Source organism: Lycium barbarum, chromosome 12, assembly GCF_019175385.1.
Source record: "Lycium barbarum isolate Lr01 chromosome 12, ASM1917538v2, whole genome shotgun sequence".
NCBI lineage: Eukaryota > Viridiplantae > Streptophyta > Magnoliopsida > Solanales > Solanaceae > Lycium > Lycium barbarum.
Genome location: NC_083348.1, coordinates 6,534,176 through 6,552,672, shown reverse-complemented (window position 1 = coordinate 6,552,672; position 18,497 = coordinate 6,534,176). Strand labels below are relative to the sequence as shown.

General features: G+C 37.5%; 1 protein-coding gene across 1 annotated transcript; it reads left to right on the top strand.

Moving 5' to 3' along the window:
- The first annotated feature begins 217 nt into the window (after nt 1-217).
- On the top strand, nt 218-14,874 carry LOC132621820 (ATP-dependent Clp protease proteolytic subunit 2, mitochondrial-like). The gene is made up of 3 exons (XM_060336266.1): nt 218-644; nt 2,622-3,048; nt 14,480-14,874. Exons 1-2 carry the CDS (start codon nt 356-358, stop codon nt 3,038-3,040), a joined length of 708 nt encoding a protein of 235 aa, XP_060192249.1. The 5' UTR covers nt 218-355; the 3' UTR covers nt 3,041-3,048; nt 14,480-14,874.
- Nucleotides 14,875-18,497: the final 3,623 nt, after the last annotated feature.

Below are 18,497 nucleotides of genomic sequence, written 5' to 3'. Positions count from 1 at the left end.
ATATTAATTTTGATTTTTTTATAACTAAATTTTATTTTTAAATTAAACTAATTGTGTAATTACATTTGTGCAACCAAACAACACGCTTGTAATTACATCATAATTACGTTATGACAAACAAATATGTTCTTGTAATTACACTAATGTGTAACCAATTCCAATTAGTACTCTTCTATTCGATTTCCGGAGGGGCTGTAAAAAAAGCTAAGTGACTCTTATTTGAACGGGAGAGAGTGCCAATTTAAACTTATTATTATTAGCAGTACCAATTTTCCTCGTATATAAACCCTAAATAATTAACAAATGGAGTAAATCAGGCACTCCAAAATCCAGTAAGGTATCATCTAAATTCGCGATGCGCAGCCTAATTGGTCACAAACTGTTGAGTGGAATCGGCAGTTTGAATCGAAATAGTCGGAGATGTTACGGTCTAATCCCTATGGTGATAGAGCACTCTTCCCGTGGGGAGAGAGCTTACGACATATTCTCAAGGCTCCTCAAAGAGCGCATCATTTGCATCAATGGACCCATTAATGATGACACTTCCCATGTTGTTGTTGCCCAGCTTCTCTTCCTTGAGTCTGAAAACCCTTCAAAGCCTATTCATATGTACCTCAACTCTCCCGGTGGCGCCGTTACCGCAGGTAACTCACTCGATTTTGGTCCTTCAGTTATTGATAAATTATGATTTTGGTCCTTGTTATATCTAACTAAGCACGTTTAACCTTCAATTAATCAACAACATACACAGTGTAATCTCACAAGTGGGTTCTGAGGAGTGTGGTGTGTATGCATACCTTACCCCTCTACCTTTGTGGGGGCAGAGAGGTTGTTTCCGAAAGACCCTCCTCAAAAGGAAAGGAAAGAAAAAAGAAAAGAAAAGAAAAAGAAAATAAAGGAAAAGGAATTCGACGCAGACACAAAGAAAATGACAGCAAAAGCGCTAGATAGTAATACACTTCGAACAATAGACAACTACACGATTACTAAATACCACTACTACTAAGGATACGTGTAGAGGGGGCTAGCCCCCACCTCTACCACCTACAGTGCGACATCAATCGACTACCTACTAGGCTACTACAGTGTTATCAAAAGCGAAAAGCGCAAAAAATCTCTACGGTCAGCAAGGGCTTTAAGCGCAAATAAAGTGTGGGCTTTAATGAAAAAAGTCGCAATGGTGCAAAAAATACAAATCTATGTATGTTTAGTCCAAGACTAATAATAATGAGCATTAATAACAAATATATGGACAAATTTAGTCCAAGACTAATAATAATGAGCATGAATATAAAATATATGGACAAAGGAATTGTAAAAACATTATGATAAAGTGAAATATGAATTATCTAGTGTCGCCCCTTCAAGAGAGACTCATTGGCAAGGTAAAGTATGTCTTAGAGCCTTGATGATGACACTGAAGCGCACATAAAGCGAGGCGAAGCGCTCAACATGTTTTGAGCCTCGCTTCAGGGCTTAAGCGCGCCTTTGACAACACTGGGCTACTATTCTTCTACCCTAATCGCCGAACTCCACACTTTCCTATCTAGGGTCATGTCCTCAATAAGCTAACAAATGGGTAATTAAGTAATGCAACGACCAATAATTATGACTAATTTATGAATATTTACAAGCAATGGGATCGAAAGTGCTTAGTCAGATATCATAAGGACTAAAATTAGAATTTATCAATAATTGAAAGACCAAAAATTGCTATTTCCTTTTTTTAATTGATTATATTTGAAAACTTTGCTAAACTAGCTCCTGTTATTTTGGAGTGACATACTCTTTTGCAATTTTGATTTGCTTGTTTAGTGAAATAAGGCATGCCTGCTGGCACTAAAGTAACTACAAAATTTCAGTCGGCAATTCAAATGGTCCTTTGAATACGAGATGAAATTGATTTGTTATGTGCCTTCTAATTTTAGAGCATGAAGACAGGGGAAAAGCTAATGTATTGCCTACGGGTTCGGACAAGCACCAATAGCTTTCGGTTAGATCCTTTATTTGTATTAGGGAATTCATTACACATGTATAAATATTTAATTAGGAACCCGATTACTACAACAGACATGGTTCCGGTGACAAGTTTAGAACCTAAATTTCAAATGCTGGCTTCGCCTCTGTGTGCAGACATGATTGAACACTCTGAAACACATTGTGCCCAGAGTGAATTCACTTGGATCAAGATATAATGACTATTTGGAATTCCAAGGACTAGCTCTTAGTAGAATTCAGTTTTCAAAAAGAAAGTTGCATCAATTTTACATTTTTAATATGATTATCAAAGGCGAAGATGGTTTGTAACAGGCTCTCTATTTCTATGAATGAAGTTTGACGAATACTCTAATTTTGGTTGAGCTGTTTGTCTCTATGCCTTTACATAAGAAGAAATAGATTTGGCAGTCCGCATATGAATGTGTGTGGTGCTCTCAGTTGAATCTATAACTGGAAGTTAAGATTAAGTTTTTATCCTTTTCGTTACCCGTTGTATTTGTATGTCATGATGAAATTTGGCAGCTCATTCTTGAAGGATGTTGATTGTGTTTGAATGCAAACTTAGAACCGTGTCATTATATTATCGGAACCCTGATGTTACATTCTCTTGTTCTTGCATATAGGTCTTGCTATCTATGATACAATGCAGTACATCCGGTCTCCAATCAATACTATATGTCTAGGTCAAGCAGCTTCAATGGGATCCCTTCTCTTAGCTGCTGGTGCCAAGGGTGAGAGGCGGTCTCTCCCTAATGCTACAATCATGGTTCATCAGCCTTCTGGTGGATATAGTGGGCAAGCTAAAGATATGACAATTCACACGAAACAGATTGTTCGAGTATGGGATGTATTGAACCAACTATACTCCAAGCATACTGGACAACCAGTAGATGTAATTCAGAAGAACATGGATAGGGATTATTTCATGACAGCTGAAGAAGCCAAGGAATTTGGGATAATTGATGACGTTATCGATCAAAGACCAATGGCTCTGGTAACTGATGCTATTGCTAATGAGGCCAAAGATAAAGGTTCAACTTAGAATATGTGGTAAGACTAAAGCTTCTTCACAAAACTTTAAGAGAGAGAGAGAGAGAGAGAAAGAAGGAATAAAAAGCTAGACTGTAATATTGGTTTATAGTTTTTCTAGGTACTATTTACATATAAGATGTAGAAAATCACCCGTGGAAAAGGAAAAAAACATCTGATATGTACTTTTATGCATATTTTTCTTTGCATTGCTGGTTAATCCCATGTTTATTACTAATGTGTAAGAAAATGTTAAAGCTTTTTCTTTGTAATGCTTAGGAATTCTCTGGGTTACTTGCTGGTGTTAAGAACTTATGAATAAGTTGGACGAAATGATGTCTCAGTTCTTAATTTTCCTACTTTTATAAAAGCAATCTAATATTTAAAACAAAAAGACAAGAGATGCTACTTATGATGATTACATGTATAGACACAAAATGTTCTCTTACTTAAGTGCATCCTTAAGCCTAAAACCACGTTTGTGTTTCAGTCTAACAGCAACTGAGAGCTAGTGCTTTTCTGCCTATGCCCTTCAGTTAGATTTGGACTAATCTTGTGAGAACAAGTCTTAGAAAATTCTGAAAATTCTCAGCAATGTCCCTTTGGGGATGTCCTATAGAAAATTCTGAACAAGTTACTTGAGTGAATTCTTTTTCTTTACATCAGAATCTTTTTCCTTGCTCAGCGTTGTTATGGAAAAGAATTGTCTGGCAGAGGCAAGAACGCTTTAACATATTCCCAATGAAGCTAAATGCAATATGCTGGAGCATAAGAGTTGAATGACAAAGACGAGAAAAATGGTTAAGCTGCTGCTAAAAAAGTGAGTGCTGACCTTGTTTGTTTAATTTAAACCAAAATGAAAGGCAACAACGGCATGAGATAAATAGGGGGCTCTAAATGGGTTGAATAGGCTGAGATGGAAGCTCAAGGTAGTAGTGGGCATATAGTCATTTATCGGGACAAAAGAAATGAGAGATGTAGTGAGAAACTTACTGGTTTGCATTCGGTCACTGTTCATATGGAATAATTAAACTCTGGATTCAACTGTATTTTCATAAGGGTTTATGGGCCAAGTGACAGTAAATGTACGGGTTTGAGGAACTTAAAAATTCAAAATAAGTGATTGTACATTAAATGGCTGTGGAGATTCAATGAGAATGGAGTTTAGCCTTGCAAGGAAATAATCATCCAGATATGGTAGGAATGATATTGGAGCCCCTGTTCAATCATGATGCATACAAAAAGGGGGTTTGGAAACACATATGCAAGTTATGGCCGGAATGTCAAAAGTATGTAAAATTGGAGGTTGGGAATGGGAGCATTACGAGGTTTTGGATAGATGTTTGGCTTGAGGGTGAAAGACTTATGGATAAATTTCCCATTTCAATGTACAGTGGCTGAATGTCATACGGGGTCTTGACGGCAGTTCAATTTCAGCATAAATTTTGAAGATTGGGAATTAGAAGAAGTTAAGTCAATTATTGCATCCTTTGGAACCTGCAGGCCTTGATATCAATTGGTTGGACTTTCAGATCTAGTTAGCAGGAAATGACTGAAAATTTTCAGTTATAATTTGTTTTGTCCTTGGAAGATGTTGTGGAGAACATGAGCATCTCTAACGGTGACTTGTTTTGGTTGGATTACAGTTCTAGTTTTGGATGCCTGTGTAACTATAAAGATATGCCACAAAGGAAAGGCTTCTACGGTTCTACCTTTGCAGCGGATGCTTTTTTCTGTGAAGAGACACAAGATTCTGCAAGTCATCTTTTCTTACGTTGCGAACAAACAAAGCAGGTTTGGGATTTTATCCTAAGCATTTGCTGGGTGCACTTGGGGTTGCGACAAATTGAGATTTAATGGAGTGCTGGAGTGTTAGAAAGTGATCAGAAACTGGAAACAGATCTGGAAAACAATCCCTTTTTGCTTCATATGGACTATTTGCTTAGAAAGGAATAAGAGATTCTTTTAAGATCAGAAGCATCATATCTCTTTTGTACAAGGTGGATGCCTACAGAATCCGTGCTTTTGGTGTAGTAGTAGCATGATAGAAAATCTATCTTAATATTTTGATTTTTCGGCGTTTTTGGGGATGTAATTGGAACAGCGATGTTGTAACTGCTTGTTTGTTTCCTCTTGTGCAGTACCTCCTTGGTACTCCATCAATGAAATTTAGCTTAGCTTATCAAAAGGAAAAAAGCATATGAAAAACAAAATTAAGTTGGTGTCCCCATTTTAAGTTTTAGGGATGTGCTAGTGTGTTTTTGAAAAAGATGTGCTAGTGTTTAGAAGGCCCCAATTTATTTGGGACTGTGACACAGCTTTGTTAGTTGTTGTTGTGACACAGCTTTGTTAGTGTTAACAACAATCAACAACAACAACCATATACCTAGTGTAATCCCACAAGTGGGGTCTTGGGAGAGTAGGATGTACGCAGACCTTACCCTTACCTTCATTAGAGTAGGAGGGTAGATGTATTAATTCTTAAATTGGATATTTTTTCACATTGGACGACTATCAAATGTGTTTTGTATTTAACACTTATTTATATGCCTTGTATTCATCATATGAAGACATCAGTATATCTCTTCTTTTTCCTTGTTATAACCTTTTTGGCCAAACTTCCAAAATCTACTTATTTTTACGAGTGCTCCTTGTTAAAAGTGCTTTTCGAAAAAGTACTTTTGGAGAGTAACAATTTGTGTTTCGCCAATCAATTTGGAAAGCACATTTGTTAATATTATAGCAGAATTTGTGCTTGGCCAAGGTCCTAAATCTGCTGTTGGGGAACAGCTACATTTTTCAGCTACTGAAAAACAGTTTCTGCTACTCTATTCAAAAGCACTTATGTTTTTCCTTGAAGCTTGACGAAACACCACCCCCTTTTTTTTAAAAGGCATTTTTAGCTTTCCAAAAGTTTGACCAAGGCTATTAATCATTACCAATAAAGAATGAGTTGCATACCTCACCATTCCAGCGCTAGTGGCAGTTTCAAATGCACTGGGTTGTCACAACTTCCAATTAATGCTTTAGAAAACTTTGCTAGGGATATTGACAGGAGACTTAGGGTTGAAAAGCTTCTAAGATCTACTTATGTTGAAATGTGCTCTTTGTCAGAAGTGCTTTTCGAAAAGTAGTTTTGGAGAGTAGCAGTTTGGGTTGGCTAATCAATTTTGAAAAGCACTTTTGTCAATATTAGAGCAGAATTTGTGCTTGGCCAAGTTCTTAAAACTGCTTTTGTTTTCTTTGGTTTTCTTTTGAGCTGAGGGTTTTTCGGAAATAGCCTCCCTACCTTCCAAGGTGGGGGTAAGGTCTGCATATACTTAACCCTCCCCAGACCCCACACTGTGGGATTCAACTGGGTATGTTGTTGTTGTTGTTGTTCCAGCTTCTAAAAAACAGGTTTTGCTACTACTCTAAAGCATTTATTTTTCCGAAAAGCTTGACGAAACACCACTTTTTTCTAAAATAAGCACTTTTGTTTTTGTGTTTTATTTTGAAAGGCGCTTTTAGCTTTCCAAAAGCTTGGCCAAACAGGCTATTAACCATTACCAGTAAAGAATGAGTAACATACCTCACCATTTCAGTCCTAGTGGCAGTTTCAAATGCACTGGGCTGTCACAGCTCTCAAAATGCTTTAGAAAACTTTGCTAGGGATATTGACAGGAGACTAGTGGTTGAAAAGCATCTACTGTCCCAAGATTTGTATAACTTCCAAATAAGATAAAATCATTTTGCTTTTTCGTGGGGAGTAGGAGATGAGTAATTAAAGCCATTGTCATATCTTACTATTCCGACATTGTAAAGCTGAAAAGTAGTTTGCTGGGATAGCATCAACAGATGCCACAGGAACTGTGTCCGCTTCTGGCATTTAGAGCGCTTTTTGTTTTATTTCTAATTTGTCAATAGAAGATGTTATTCTTTGTTTTTTTATTCAAATAAATTAGTCCTTTTTCATGGAACATATTGCCATTCCTAGTCCTCTTTGGATTGGTTAAATTTTAGCACTGGTAATTTGACAGAAAAATTGAGATGACGGTCGCCTGTTAAAGAATCCAGTGGCAGTAGATAATTAATGAAATTTGAGCACTTTGATGTCAATTTTGTGTGTGTTTCTATTCTGTTAGCACATTCACAGACTGGTAGATGGGGTTATGATATATGGAAATAAGAGGCACCCTTTAGGTGTTCGTTAATAATTATGGTACATCCTCGTGGTTTGGATTTTAGTCTTTCTGGTGGCTATCCTTAATTCTCTCATCTCTTGAACCTATTCGTGTGAGTTTGATGGCTACATGGAGCAAAGGTTAATTTTGTCCAATCTTTATGGTTTTCAGACAGCTACTGCTCCACTTATGGACTGATGTGATTCTTCGAGTTAACAAAGAACCAATCGACCAGGATCTTGTTCTTGAAGCGATTGATGGGCAGAATTCAAGAAACGGACGTATCTCAAGTTATAGGCGTCAGATTGAAGTGATTAAAAAACTATGTGAAAGATGACGATTTGAACTATAAAAATAACTATTGAATCGTTTAAATCAAGTAAGTATTGAGGGCAGAACGATGGAAAGAAAATTAAGGTTTGGGTATGAACTAGAACGAATTTTAATCAAGAAACGCGTTCTTGAATGATCAAGAATCAACAAAGTTCCTAAGTCACCACTTGAAATCGACTTACGTGATAAAGAAAGACCACACGCTATTGAAAACAAGATAAAAACTGTCACCAACTTGCTTGGAACCAAAAACAAGGATAAAGAACAAGAAATAGAGAAAATAACTCTATTGCAAAATTTAAGTTTATGCTAAAAACATGAATAGTGTTTAACAAAGAATAAGAACCCTTTATATCGGCCTAGGGTTTCTTCTTTGATGACTACAACTCCCTATTCTACTCTATAAAGGAAATAGCTAAAAACAAGGAAAGTAAAATCCCTATTCTACAATGAAAGGGGAAAGTAAAACCTACTAGAAAAAGGAAGAAAACTAATCCTAATTTAAGAAGAAAATAATTTTAACTTGGCTTCTTGGGCTTGAAATCATTCTTGGGCTTCTTGAATTTGAAGACAAGTCCACATACCAATTCTTGGGTTCACAAGAGCTTGTTGTTGACGCCCTAAATAACAAAAGCCCAATATAGCTTCTTGATTTTCATCATTCTCCCCTGGTTGAGAAAGACTCGTCCTCGAGTCTAAAGGCTCAATAAATGGTGCAAGATCAGCTACATTAAATATCGGGGATACCCCATGGTAGCTCCACTCTATAAGCATTATTATCCAACTTTTGAACAACACGAAAGGGACCATCAGCTCTTGCTTGCAACTTTGGATACTTTTGTTTAGGAAACCTTTCCTTCCTCAAGTATACCCACACTAAGTCTCCCACTTTAAAGAGTTGTTTCTTTCTCTTCTTATCAGCTTGTTTTTTGTATGTTTTTGTTTGCCTCTCAATCTCTTGTAAAACTTTATCATGAATTTTCTTCAACTCTGTAACTCTCTCATCAGCATCTCCACTAAAAGAAGGATTTTGAAGGAGAGGAGAAAATTCTAAGGGACCAAGAGGATCCTTACCATATACCACTTCAAAAGGACTCTTTCTGGTTGTTCGATTCACGGACTTGTTGAAAGCTTCAGCCTGCGGCAGCAACAACTCCCACTCTCTTATGTTCTGCTTAACCAGATTTCTTAATAGGGAACCCAAACTCCGATTGACTACCTCTATTTGTCCATCCGTCTGAGGGTGATAAGACGAACTATACTTCAACTCTGTACCAAGCTTAGCCCATTAAGTACGCCAAAAGTGACTTAGAAACTTAGTGTCACGATCTGAAACAATGCTTCTAGGAATACCATGCAACTTGACAATATGGTTAAAGAACAAAACAGCCACATGTGTTGCATCACTTGTCTTTTTGCATGAGATAAAGTGGGCCATCTTAGAGAACCTATCTACCACGACAAAGATAGAATCCTTACTTTCTTGAGTTCTTGGTAATCCAAGCACAAAATCCATGCTGATATGTTCCTAAGGTGTTGTAGGAATTGGCAAAGGTTCGTATAACCCCTTATTGCTACCATGCATCTTTGCCCTTTTACAACTTTCACAACGTTCAATCAACCTCAAAACATCTCAATTCAACTTGAGCCAATAGAAGTTTTCTTTAATCATCTTTGATGTCTTAGAATGGCCAAAGTGACCAGCTAATCCACCCTCATGTGCTTCTCTAACAATGGACTCTCTTAAAGAGCCTTGTGGTATGCAAAGTTGTTTGCCATAGTAAAGAAAACCATCTCTTATCAAGAACATTCTTTGTGGACCTTCCAAGCATCTCGTCCAAATGACTCCAAAGTCTGGATCAGCCTCATAAAGTTCCTTAATATGGTCGAATCCGAATACATTAGTTTGCATGATGGAAAACACATATGGTCTTCTGCTAGGAGCATCAGCAACTTGATTTAGTTTTCCAGCCTTGTGCTTGATCACAAATTGAAAATTTTGAAGGAACTCTACCCATTTTGCATGCCTCGCGTTGAGTTTTTGTTGATGATTAAGATACTTTAGTGCCTCGTGATTAGAATACAGAACAAACTCTCTGGGCAGTAAGTAATGACTCCAATGTTGTAAAACTCGAATAATAGCATAAAACTCTTTCTCATAGGTGGAATACCTCAGCTGAGGTCCACCCAACTTCTCACTAAAGTATGCAATGGGTTTACCTTTTTGACTAAGGACTCCTCCAATGCCAACACCTGAAGCATCACATTCTACTTCAAATAGATCATTAAAGTTTGGTAACTGAAGGATAGGAGCTTGTGTCATCTTATTCTTGATCAATTCAAAACTCTTTTGGGCAACTTCATTCCACTTGAATATGCCTCCTTTTAAACACTCAGTTATAGGAGCAACCAATGTGCTGAAATCTTTAATAAATCGTCTATAAAAGGACACCATTCCATGAAAGCTCCTTATGTCTGAAATTGACCTAAGAGTTGGCTAACTTAAGATTGCCTCTATCTTGCTTGGATCAGCTTGAATACCAGCACTAGTTACTATGTAACCAAGGGGAAGCAAACGCTATCAGCATAAAAGATGCACTTCTTGAGTTGTGCATATAACTTCTCCCTCCTTAAGGTTTCAAAAACCTTCTCCAAATGTTTCTCATGTTCGACTTCCTCCTTGCTGAAAACTAAGATATCATCAAAGTAAACAACAACAAACTTCCCCATGTATGGCCTAAACACATGAGTCATGAGTCTCATGAATGTGCTTGGAGCATTAGACAAACCAAAAGGCATTATCAACCATTCGTACAAGCCTCGGGTAGTCTTGAAGGCAGTCTTCCATTCATCACCTTCTCTCATACGAATCTGGTGATATCCACTCTTCAAATCAATTTTGGAAAAGATTTTAGCACCATGCAATTGATCAAATAGATCGTCTAACTTAGGGATTGGAAAGCGATACTTGATGGTGATTTTGTTGATTGCCCGGCTATCAACACACATCCTCTAGGTGCCATTTTTCTTAGGAACAAGCAAAGCGAGTACAACACAAGGGCTAAGGCTCTCTCTTATTAAGCCCCTCTCTAGTAACTCTTCAACTTGCCTTTGGAGTTCAACTTGTTGTGTAAGATTCATCCTATAAGCAGCTTTGTTCGGCAAAGAAGCCCCATGTACAAGGTCAATTTGATGTTGAATATCACGCATAGGTGGAAGTTCTAATGGGACATCCTCAGAGATCACATCATCAAACTTAGTAAGTAGCTTTTTGGCTTGTGCATCTAACTCTTTCTCCTCCTCTTGTGAGTCTTCTATAGCTACTGCAATATACAATGGCTCTTCTTTATTAATGTGGCCAACAACTTGTGATTTGGTCAATAGGGCATCACCTATGGGTTTGGTCTTCTTATTAAGCTCTCTTGGGTGCAATAGCTTCAAAGTCATCTTACGTCCATCAACAATAAATGAATAGGTGTTAAGGTGTCCATCATGATAAGCACGCCTATCATATTGCCATGGTCTGCCAAGTAATAAGTGGCAAGCATCCATACTCATTACATCACACCAAATCTGGTCTTTATAGATTTTACCGATTGAAAAAGAGACCAAACATCTTTTTGTGACCTTCATACCTCCACATCTTGTAACCACTTAATGTTGCAAGGCTTGGGATGTTTCTCGGTCTTCAAACCCAATTTAGTCACCATCTCTTCCGAAACAGCATTAGTGCAACTTCCACCATCAATAATCACAGAACATACCTTGCCATATGAAGTACACCTAGTGTGGAAAAGTGTTTCTCTTTGACATGGCTCTTCATCTTTATGTCCAGCATGTAAGCTTCTCTGAATAACTAAACAAGCACCTTCATCGGCTTCAATTTCGGCATCCTCACGTTCCTCATCAACTTGATCAGATTCTTGGTTGTCTTCATGATCAGCCCCATCATCTTCCTCAACCATCATTATAGGCTTTCGATCGGGACAATCAGCTTGTAAATGGCCAAAACCGTGGCACTTAAAACACTTTCTCCTAGTTGAATCCCTTTGAGGTTTCTTCTCATCAATCCTAGCATTAGTTGAATTAGCAGAATTACCTTTATGAATTGCCTTGGAATTCCCAGCACCAGTACTATTACTCCCCTGGTTAGAATAGTTCTTCTTGGGGTAAGATCTTTTCGGCTCCTTTTGTTGCTGTTCAACATTGATAGCAAGTTTCCGCACATCATTGAATGTCCAATAAGGTTGCAGTCAAATAGCATCTGCGATGAAAAGCTGCAACCCACCAATGTACCTTGCTATAGTTTGCTCCTCATGTTCTCGAGTATCACACTTAATCATGAGATATTCAAACTCCCGAGTATAGTTTTCCACGATCAGGTCTCCTTGACGAAGATTATGAAACTTCAGATAGTTTTCTTGCTTGTATGTATCAGGCATAAAACGTCTACGTAGTTCTCTTTTCATCTTCTCCCACGTTCAAATCTTTCCACGACCTTCTCTTTCTCTTTCTCGTTTAAGATTCTCCCACCAAAGTGATGCATATCCTTTAAGCTTGATGGCAGCAATCTTAACCTTTTTCTCCTCAGAATAGTCCTTGAACTCGAAGATTCGTTCAACAGTGAGTAACCAATCCATAAACGCATCCCCTTGGGCTTTTCCATCAAAATCAGAAACATCAACCTTCACATAATCTCTTTTCTCCCTTATATGATTCCTCCTTCTTCGTGGATGATCAAAATCACCATCTTGTCGTCTCCTAGTAAAATCAGAATTATTGCTAGAGTCATCTTCATCAACATCATGAAAGGGATTAATATCAGACCCTTCGTCATCATCCTTAAGAATCCTTCGCCGTTCTTGCTTTTGGTAACGTCGAAGTTGTGTTTGTAATTGTTGTATGGTCCTTCTCATCTCTTCCATCTCCATGTTACGATCCGCTGCTCTTCCGTCATCTTCTTGAACCCAACGTCCTCTTCTTGCTTGCATATTATTAGCCATGGTACTCCTCAACTGAGCTTTGATACCAAATTGATGTGATTCTTCGAGTTAACAAAGAACCAATCGACCAGGATCTTGTTCTTGAAGCGATTGATGGGCAAAATTCAAGAAATGGACGCATCTCAAGTTATAGGCGTCAGATTAAAGTGATTCAAAAATTATGTGAAAGATGACGATTTGAACTATAAAAATAACTATTGAATCTTTTATATCAAGTAAGTATTGAGGGCAGAACTATGGAAAGAAAATTAAGGTATGGGTATGAACTAGAACGAATTTTAATCAAGAAACGCGTTCTTGAATGATCAAGAACCAACAAAGTTCCTAAGTCACCACTTGAAATCAACTTACGTGATAAAGAAATACTACACGCTATTGAAAACAAGATAAAGACTGTCACCACCTTGCTTGGAACCAAAAACAGGGATAAAGAACAAGAAATAGAGAAAATAACTCTATTGCAAAATTTAAGTTTATGCTAAAAACGTGAATAGTGTTTAACAAAGAATAAGAACCCTTTATATAGGCCTAGGGTTTCTTCTTTGATGACTACAACTCCCTATTCTACTCTAGAAAGGAAACAACTAAAAACAAGGAAAGTAAAATCCCTATTCTACAAGGAAAGGGGAAAGTAAAACCTACTAGAAAAAAGAAAACAACTAATCCTAATTTAAGAAGGAAATAATTTTAACTTGGCTTCTTGGGCTTGAAATCATCCTTGGGCTTCTTGAATTTGAAGACAAGTCCACATACCAATGCTTGGGTTTACAAGAGCTTGTTGTTAACACCCTAAATAACAAAAGCCCAATATAGCTTCTTGATTTTCATCATGGACTTAGGAATTTATCTCAGGTATGACATCCTTGTGGCACTAGGTTTTGAAGTAGAATATTCTGAGAACAGAATCTCAGAGGAGACAGAATATTTGGATTCACAAGTATGGAGTCGTTGATGCTCAATTTTGAGTTAAGGTTATCCTTTAAGTGTGAAAAACGAGCTTCAGGGAACCTGTTTGGTTCTAATCCGGTCATATGTGCATTCTTGCCATATCAAAGAAAGTATAGTAAAACATTCTTTAAAATTTTGAGTTTCCTGTAAGAGTCTATGAAAATGTGCTGTCAATGAGATGGAGCAGAATGGAGCTTTCATTGGGAATTGATGAAATTACAAGCATCTTCTAACTCCAATTTCCTATAACCTGCTTAAATAGTTGCAGTTGGTAACAAAGAATCCCCTATATACAAGACAAGGAAGCAGCCGTGAGGGTCTGCTCGGTGATTTTGTAAACCTATTGGTCTTGGTCTTGGTCACTACCCAGTGTAATCCCACAATAGTGGGGTCTGGGGAGGGTAAGAGTACGCAGCCTTACCCCTACCTGGGTAGGGAGGCTGTTTCCGATTGACCCTCGGCAACCCTCCTCCTTTATCCGGGCTTGGGACCGGCAATGTGAGCGAGCTCACACAGGCGGAGTTGATTTTGTAAACCTATCTTAGGTTAAAATTGATGTTTTTGCCATAGTATAGTCAATAGTTCTAGAGAATTGTGGCTTCCTACGCTTTTTGTTCTTTTAGGATAAAGAAACTTGAGTATATATCAAGTCCACTTTATGTCAAATGGTGGCTCCAGCTTACGAGGTTTTTGTTTTTGTCATCTCATAGACTTGAACAGCTTCCTGTGTCTTTTAAATTCTTTGGGACCACAAAAGTCTTCTTTAATTATTGAAGACTTGTGTTGCACTCTGTGAGGTTTTGTTTGATCAATTAAATAACAATTATGTGGTCGATTGATTTTGAGTTATTCTTTTCAAATCTTACATTGAAAACTTTTCTTTGGAAAGATTGAACTAGATTTCGTTGTGGTTGATTTGTAATAGTAGGATTTGTACACTAGCTGTCAGACTCGAATTCGATTTGTAATAATAGGATACTCACATTCTGTTTCATTTGGATGCAGGGATCTGGAACCTGGGTTGATATCTGAGAACTTTCAAGGGATATATTTCGCTTATGGAGATTAACATGAGTACTTCCTTGAAGTAGTAATAAGAATGATTTTCAGCAATGTAAATCATTGTTCATTTTTATCGTGTAGAACCGAGGAAGAATTGTTGCGCTAAAATTCCCGATTTAGGTTTCTCATTTTGAGCTTAATGCCAAAGATGTTATTTGCAGCTGCTCCTGAGAATTTTTTCTTCTACTAGGCCGTTTTGGCAATATGTCATTTAACGCTGTTTTAGATAAAAGAATTTGTGTGCACTGGAAAGCTGCTTGGCATATTTATAGGCTTTACTGCCGTGATTCACTGCCCAGCAGTTTATATGCTATGTTTGTAAAATAGAACTTGTTGCTTATGAATGTATTTTTTTTTTTCTAAAATTAATTGATGAGAACGGGAAAAGGGGACAGTGTGAATGAAACCCACCCCTATTGAGTGAAAGACTCTCACCGTTATCACTAGATTATTAGGTAAAGAGCCTAAATTACAAGGGGTGCTAGTGCAAGGGCTAATCAACGGAGGGCGGTAATATGGAGCTCAAACTAAGCTTCAATTAGTCAGCAAAGTTTCATAGGAAAAGTTGTCTACCCTCATCTCAAATAGAATGATGCTACTACTGTATATATAAGTCAAATGTTACGCTGTATGCATGTACGTTGAACTTTGAATATCCTTGTATACTTTTAGCGAAAGAAGTTTCGCTACTAAATTATGTTGAAGGAATGCCAGGAGCAGGGTATTATGGTGGAATCAATTTGTGGACAAGATTTGAGATACTCAGTTCGCAGCGTGGATTGTCGACTTTTAGATTTGAACTTGAAAATTGGGCGTTTGAAGTTACAACCATGTTCATGTGTTTCATCTACACTTTGCTACTTAGCATCGTCAAAACAGAGGTTGCAAATGAGAAGAATACAATATTTCTGAGGCCTTCCTTTCTGATTCCAAAAATATTGTTGTGAACAAAAAGTTTCCATTTGATCTCTAGGGGAAGATGTTGATTAGTGGGGAATGAGAAATTTAAAGTTTATTATTTTCCAAACTTAAAAATGGGTCATTCTTTTAGGAATGCCAAATAAACTGGAATGGAGGGAGTACAATTGATTTGCCTCTTTTTAATCTTTGTTCTCCTCGTCTCACCTACTCTTTCTGTAACTTGGAACTCATTCTTGAGTTCCTAATTTTATGCATCAAAAAATCCAAGCTCGTATACCTGCTAGTTGTTAACCAAAATCATCCCTCTTATTTCACCCCAATTTTCAATACATCCTCATAATATATCACTTAACCGAAAACATCCTTTAAGTTTCTCATAGTAAACCAAAAACACCCCTCTGTTAATATTGTCATCCATATTTAACGGATTCATCTCATGCGCTCTTTTTCTTTTTTTTCAGAAGGAAGAGCCTTCAACTTCAGCGAGCCTTTCATTATTAATGCTAGAATGTTGCATCTTTTTTCGTCTTTGATATTTTCTTATGTCTTTCTCACGAAATCAATTAAAAATAGTTTTTTCTCTAATTTACCATTTCTCTATCCTTTTCCTGTTTCAAATCTTCTATTACTGATCAATCGAAACTTCTCATTTCTTTTTCCTACAATTTTTCTTTTTGCAGAATGTGAATCTTTGAATTGAATTCGATGCCTTCTTCTGTATTTGGGTAGAAAATCATGTGCCGAAACTGAAAAATATGTAGATTTTGGTCTGCATAATGCAAAAAATATGTGCCGAACGCAAGATACTGTGGTGCACAAAATCAAATTTAAGTTCAGAATCAAGAAAAAGATAATGCAGAAATTGAAAAATGTGTAAAAACTGAAATTTAAGTGCAGAATCAGGAAAAATATAGTGCAGGAATTGAAAAATGTGTGCAGAAATTTAAGTGTAGAATCAAGAAAAATATAGTTCAGGAATTGAAAAATGTGTGCAGAAATTTAAGTGTAGAATCAAGAAAAATATAGTTCAGGAAAAATGTGCACAAAATGCAACAAATTATGGTGCAGAATAAAGAATCCATTTAATACGGATGATATTAACAGAGGGATGTTTTTGGTTAACTTTAGGAAACTTTAAAGCTTGTTTTCGTTTAAGTAATATATTATAAGGATGTAGTGGAAGTTGGGATGAAACAAGAAGGATGATTTCGGTTAAAAGCTGATAGAAACTAAGAGTCCACCAAAACAGATAAGGGACCAGGTACCTTATCTGTTCCGTTAAGCAAAGAACAGAAAGTAAACAAGACACAATGTTTACGAGGAAAATTCCTTGCTCAAGGGATTAAAAACCACGACCTACACCAGTAGGATTTTCAATTTCAATAACTGAGCAACGTTTTCAGATTACAAGCCTTTTTGCAACCAAGGAATTAGCCCACTAATCCCTTCCCTTACAATAACTCTATTGCAAGCACTCTCTTGACTAACTCTAGCCAAGAACCAACTAGTTCAACTACCTCTAGCTGAACTTCAACTCACCATAACTAACTATAGTTAGATGTTTACACAAAAAGCTTAATAAACCAAACACCTACGAAAGCCCTTCTTAAAAGAAGTGTAGGTTTACAATATTTAGACCAAAAGGCAAAGACTAAAACAACCTAGGACTTCAGACATCTTCAGTCTTAGGATCTGGTCCTTGGAGTTATTTAGTCTTAATCTTGAAAGCTCTGAGAAAACAGTGGCGGCTCCTCTTTTCAACAAAATGAGAAGAATATAATTTCAAGTGCTAGGTCAAACAAATGCCAACATGTTGTTTATATATGTCACGACCCAACTAGGGGGCCATGACGGGTAGCCGAAGCTGACTACCGAGCACCGCTTATCATGCTATCTATCATACTTAGCCTGGACATACATCATTCTCAACACAAGACTAGCCATGAAACAACCTCCAAATATCTCCCAAAACATGTATATAACATAGGCCCATGAGGCTACAAAAATGATGTACATAATATGCAATGAAGAAGGTCACATAGCATCTACAACCCACACATAAGTATTTACGAGCCTCTAACTGGAATACTGAAGTCATAAGGATGGGACAGGACCCCGCCATGCCCCAAATAGGTACACAAAAGAATATACCAAAAGGTTGCACCTTCGGAGTAGTGGAGTGCTCCTGTAAACCCACTGAGTAAGCTCCTAAGTGTCTGCGCTGTCTCCCTGTCTACTTGTGGGCATGAACACAGTGTCCACAAGAAAAAGGACATCAGTACGAACAATGTACTGAGTATGTAAGGCATATATGGTAACATAATAAGGAAAATATAGAAAGCATAAAAAGAAAAGATAACTGTAACTGCTTGCCTCTTGAGGCAGAATCATGCATGCTCACTTTTACCTTTAAAACATATAACATATACATACATAATCTGTCTGAATTAATAACATCATTATCCCGCGTACGGGTCTCCCGCGTCCGGGGTAATCGTCTCATGCCGCCCACTAGTGGTGCTGCCCGTGCCATATAGACACGGTGTAATCATCCATAAGCCGCCCATTACGCTCACCGTAGTGGTGCGGCCCGGCCATTTAGGCACGGTGTAATCTTACATATATATAAGCTAAAGCATGCATGGGAGCTCAAATAAAAGCTATCAATCTATCGGAGTGACGTAAGGTCGGGAACCTCCGATTACATTATGGAACATCATCATCGCTATGTCTCGCCTTGAAAGAACTAGTATCATGGGGTGAGGCAACAACAAGGAATAACATCAATGAATCGTAACCATAAGATTCTCAAGCTCATGAAGGCATCATTATCATCATCACTATCATAGAACATAGCTCGTAAGAAGCTCTCAAGGATCTTTAACTTTCATCTTTAGGGATGTAAGAAGGTCATGGGAATATAGGGAAGGATTCACAATGTGAGAGTCATGCCTTTGAAAGAAGGGGAGTAGCCTCACATACCTTTATGTCTTCTTAACGACTGAACGTTCTCCTTCCAAGCTCACAACACTACATTCAA

Bases quoted from the DNA above. Each gene is read 5' to 3' on its own strand.
- LOC132621820 (XM_060336266.1), top strand. From the start codon at position 356: ATGCGCAGCCTAATTGGTCACAAACTGTTGAGTGGAATCGGCAGTTTG. The intron at 645-2,621 runs GTAACTCACTCG...TCTTGCATATAG, and splicing joins CGGTGGCGCCGTTACCGCAG to GTCTTGCTATCTATGATACA.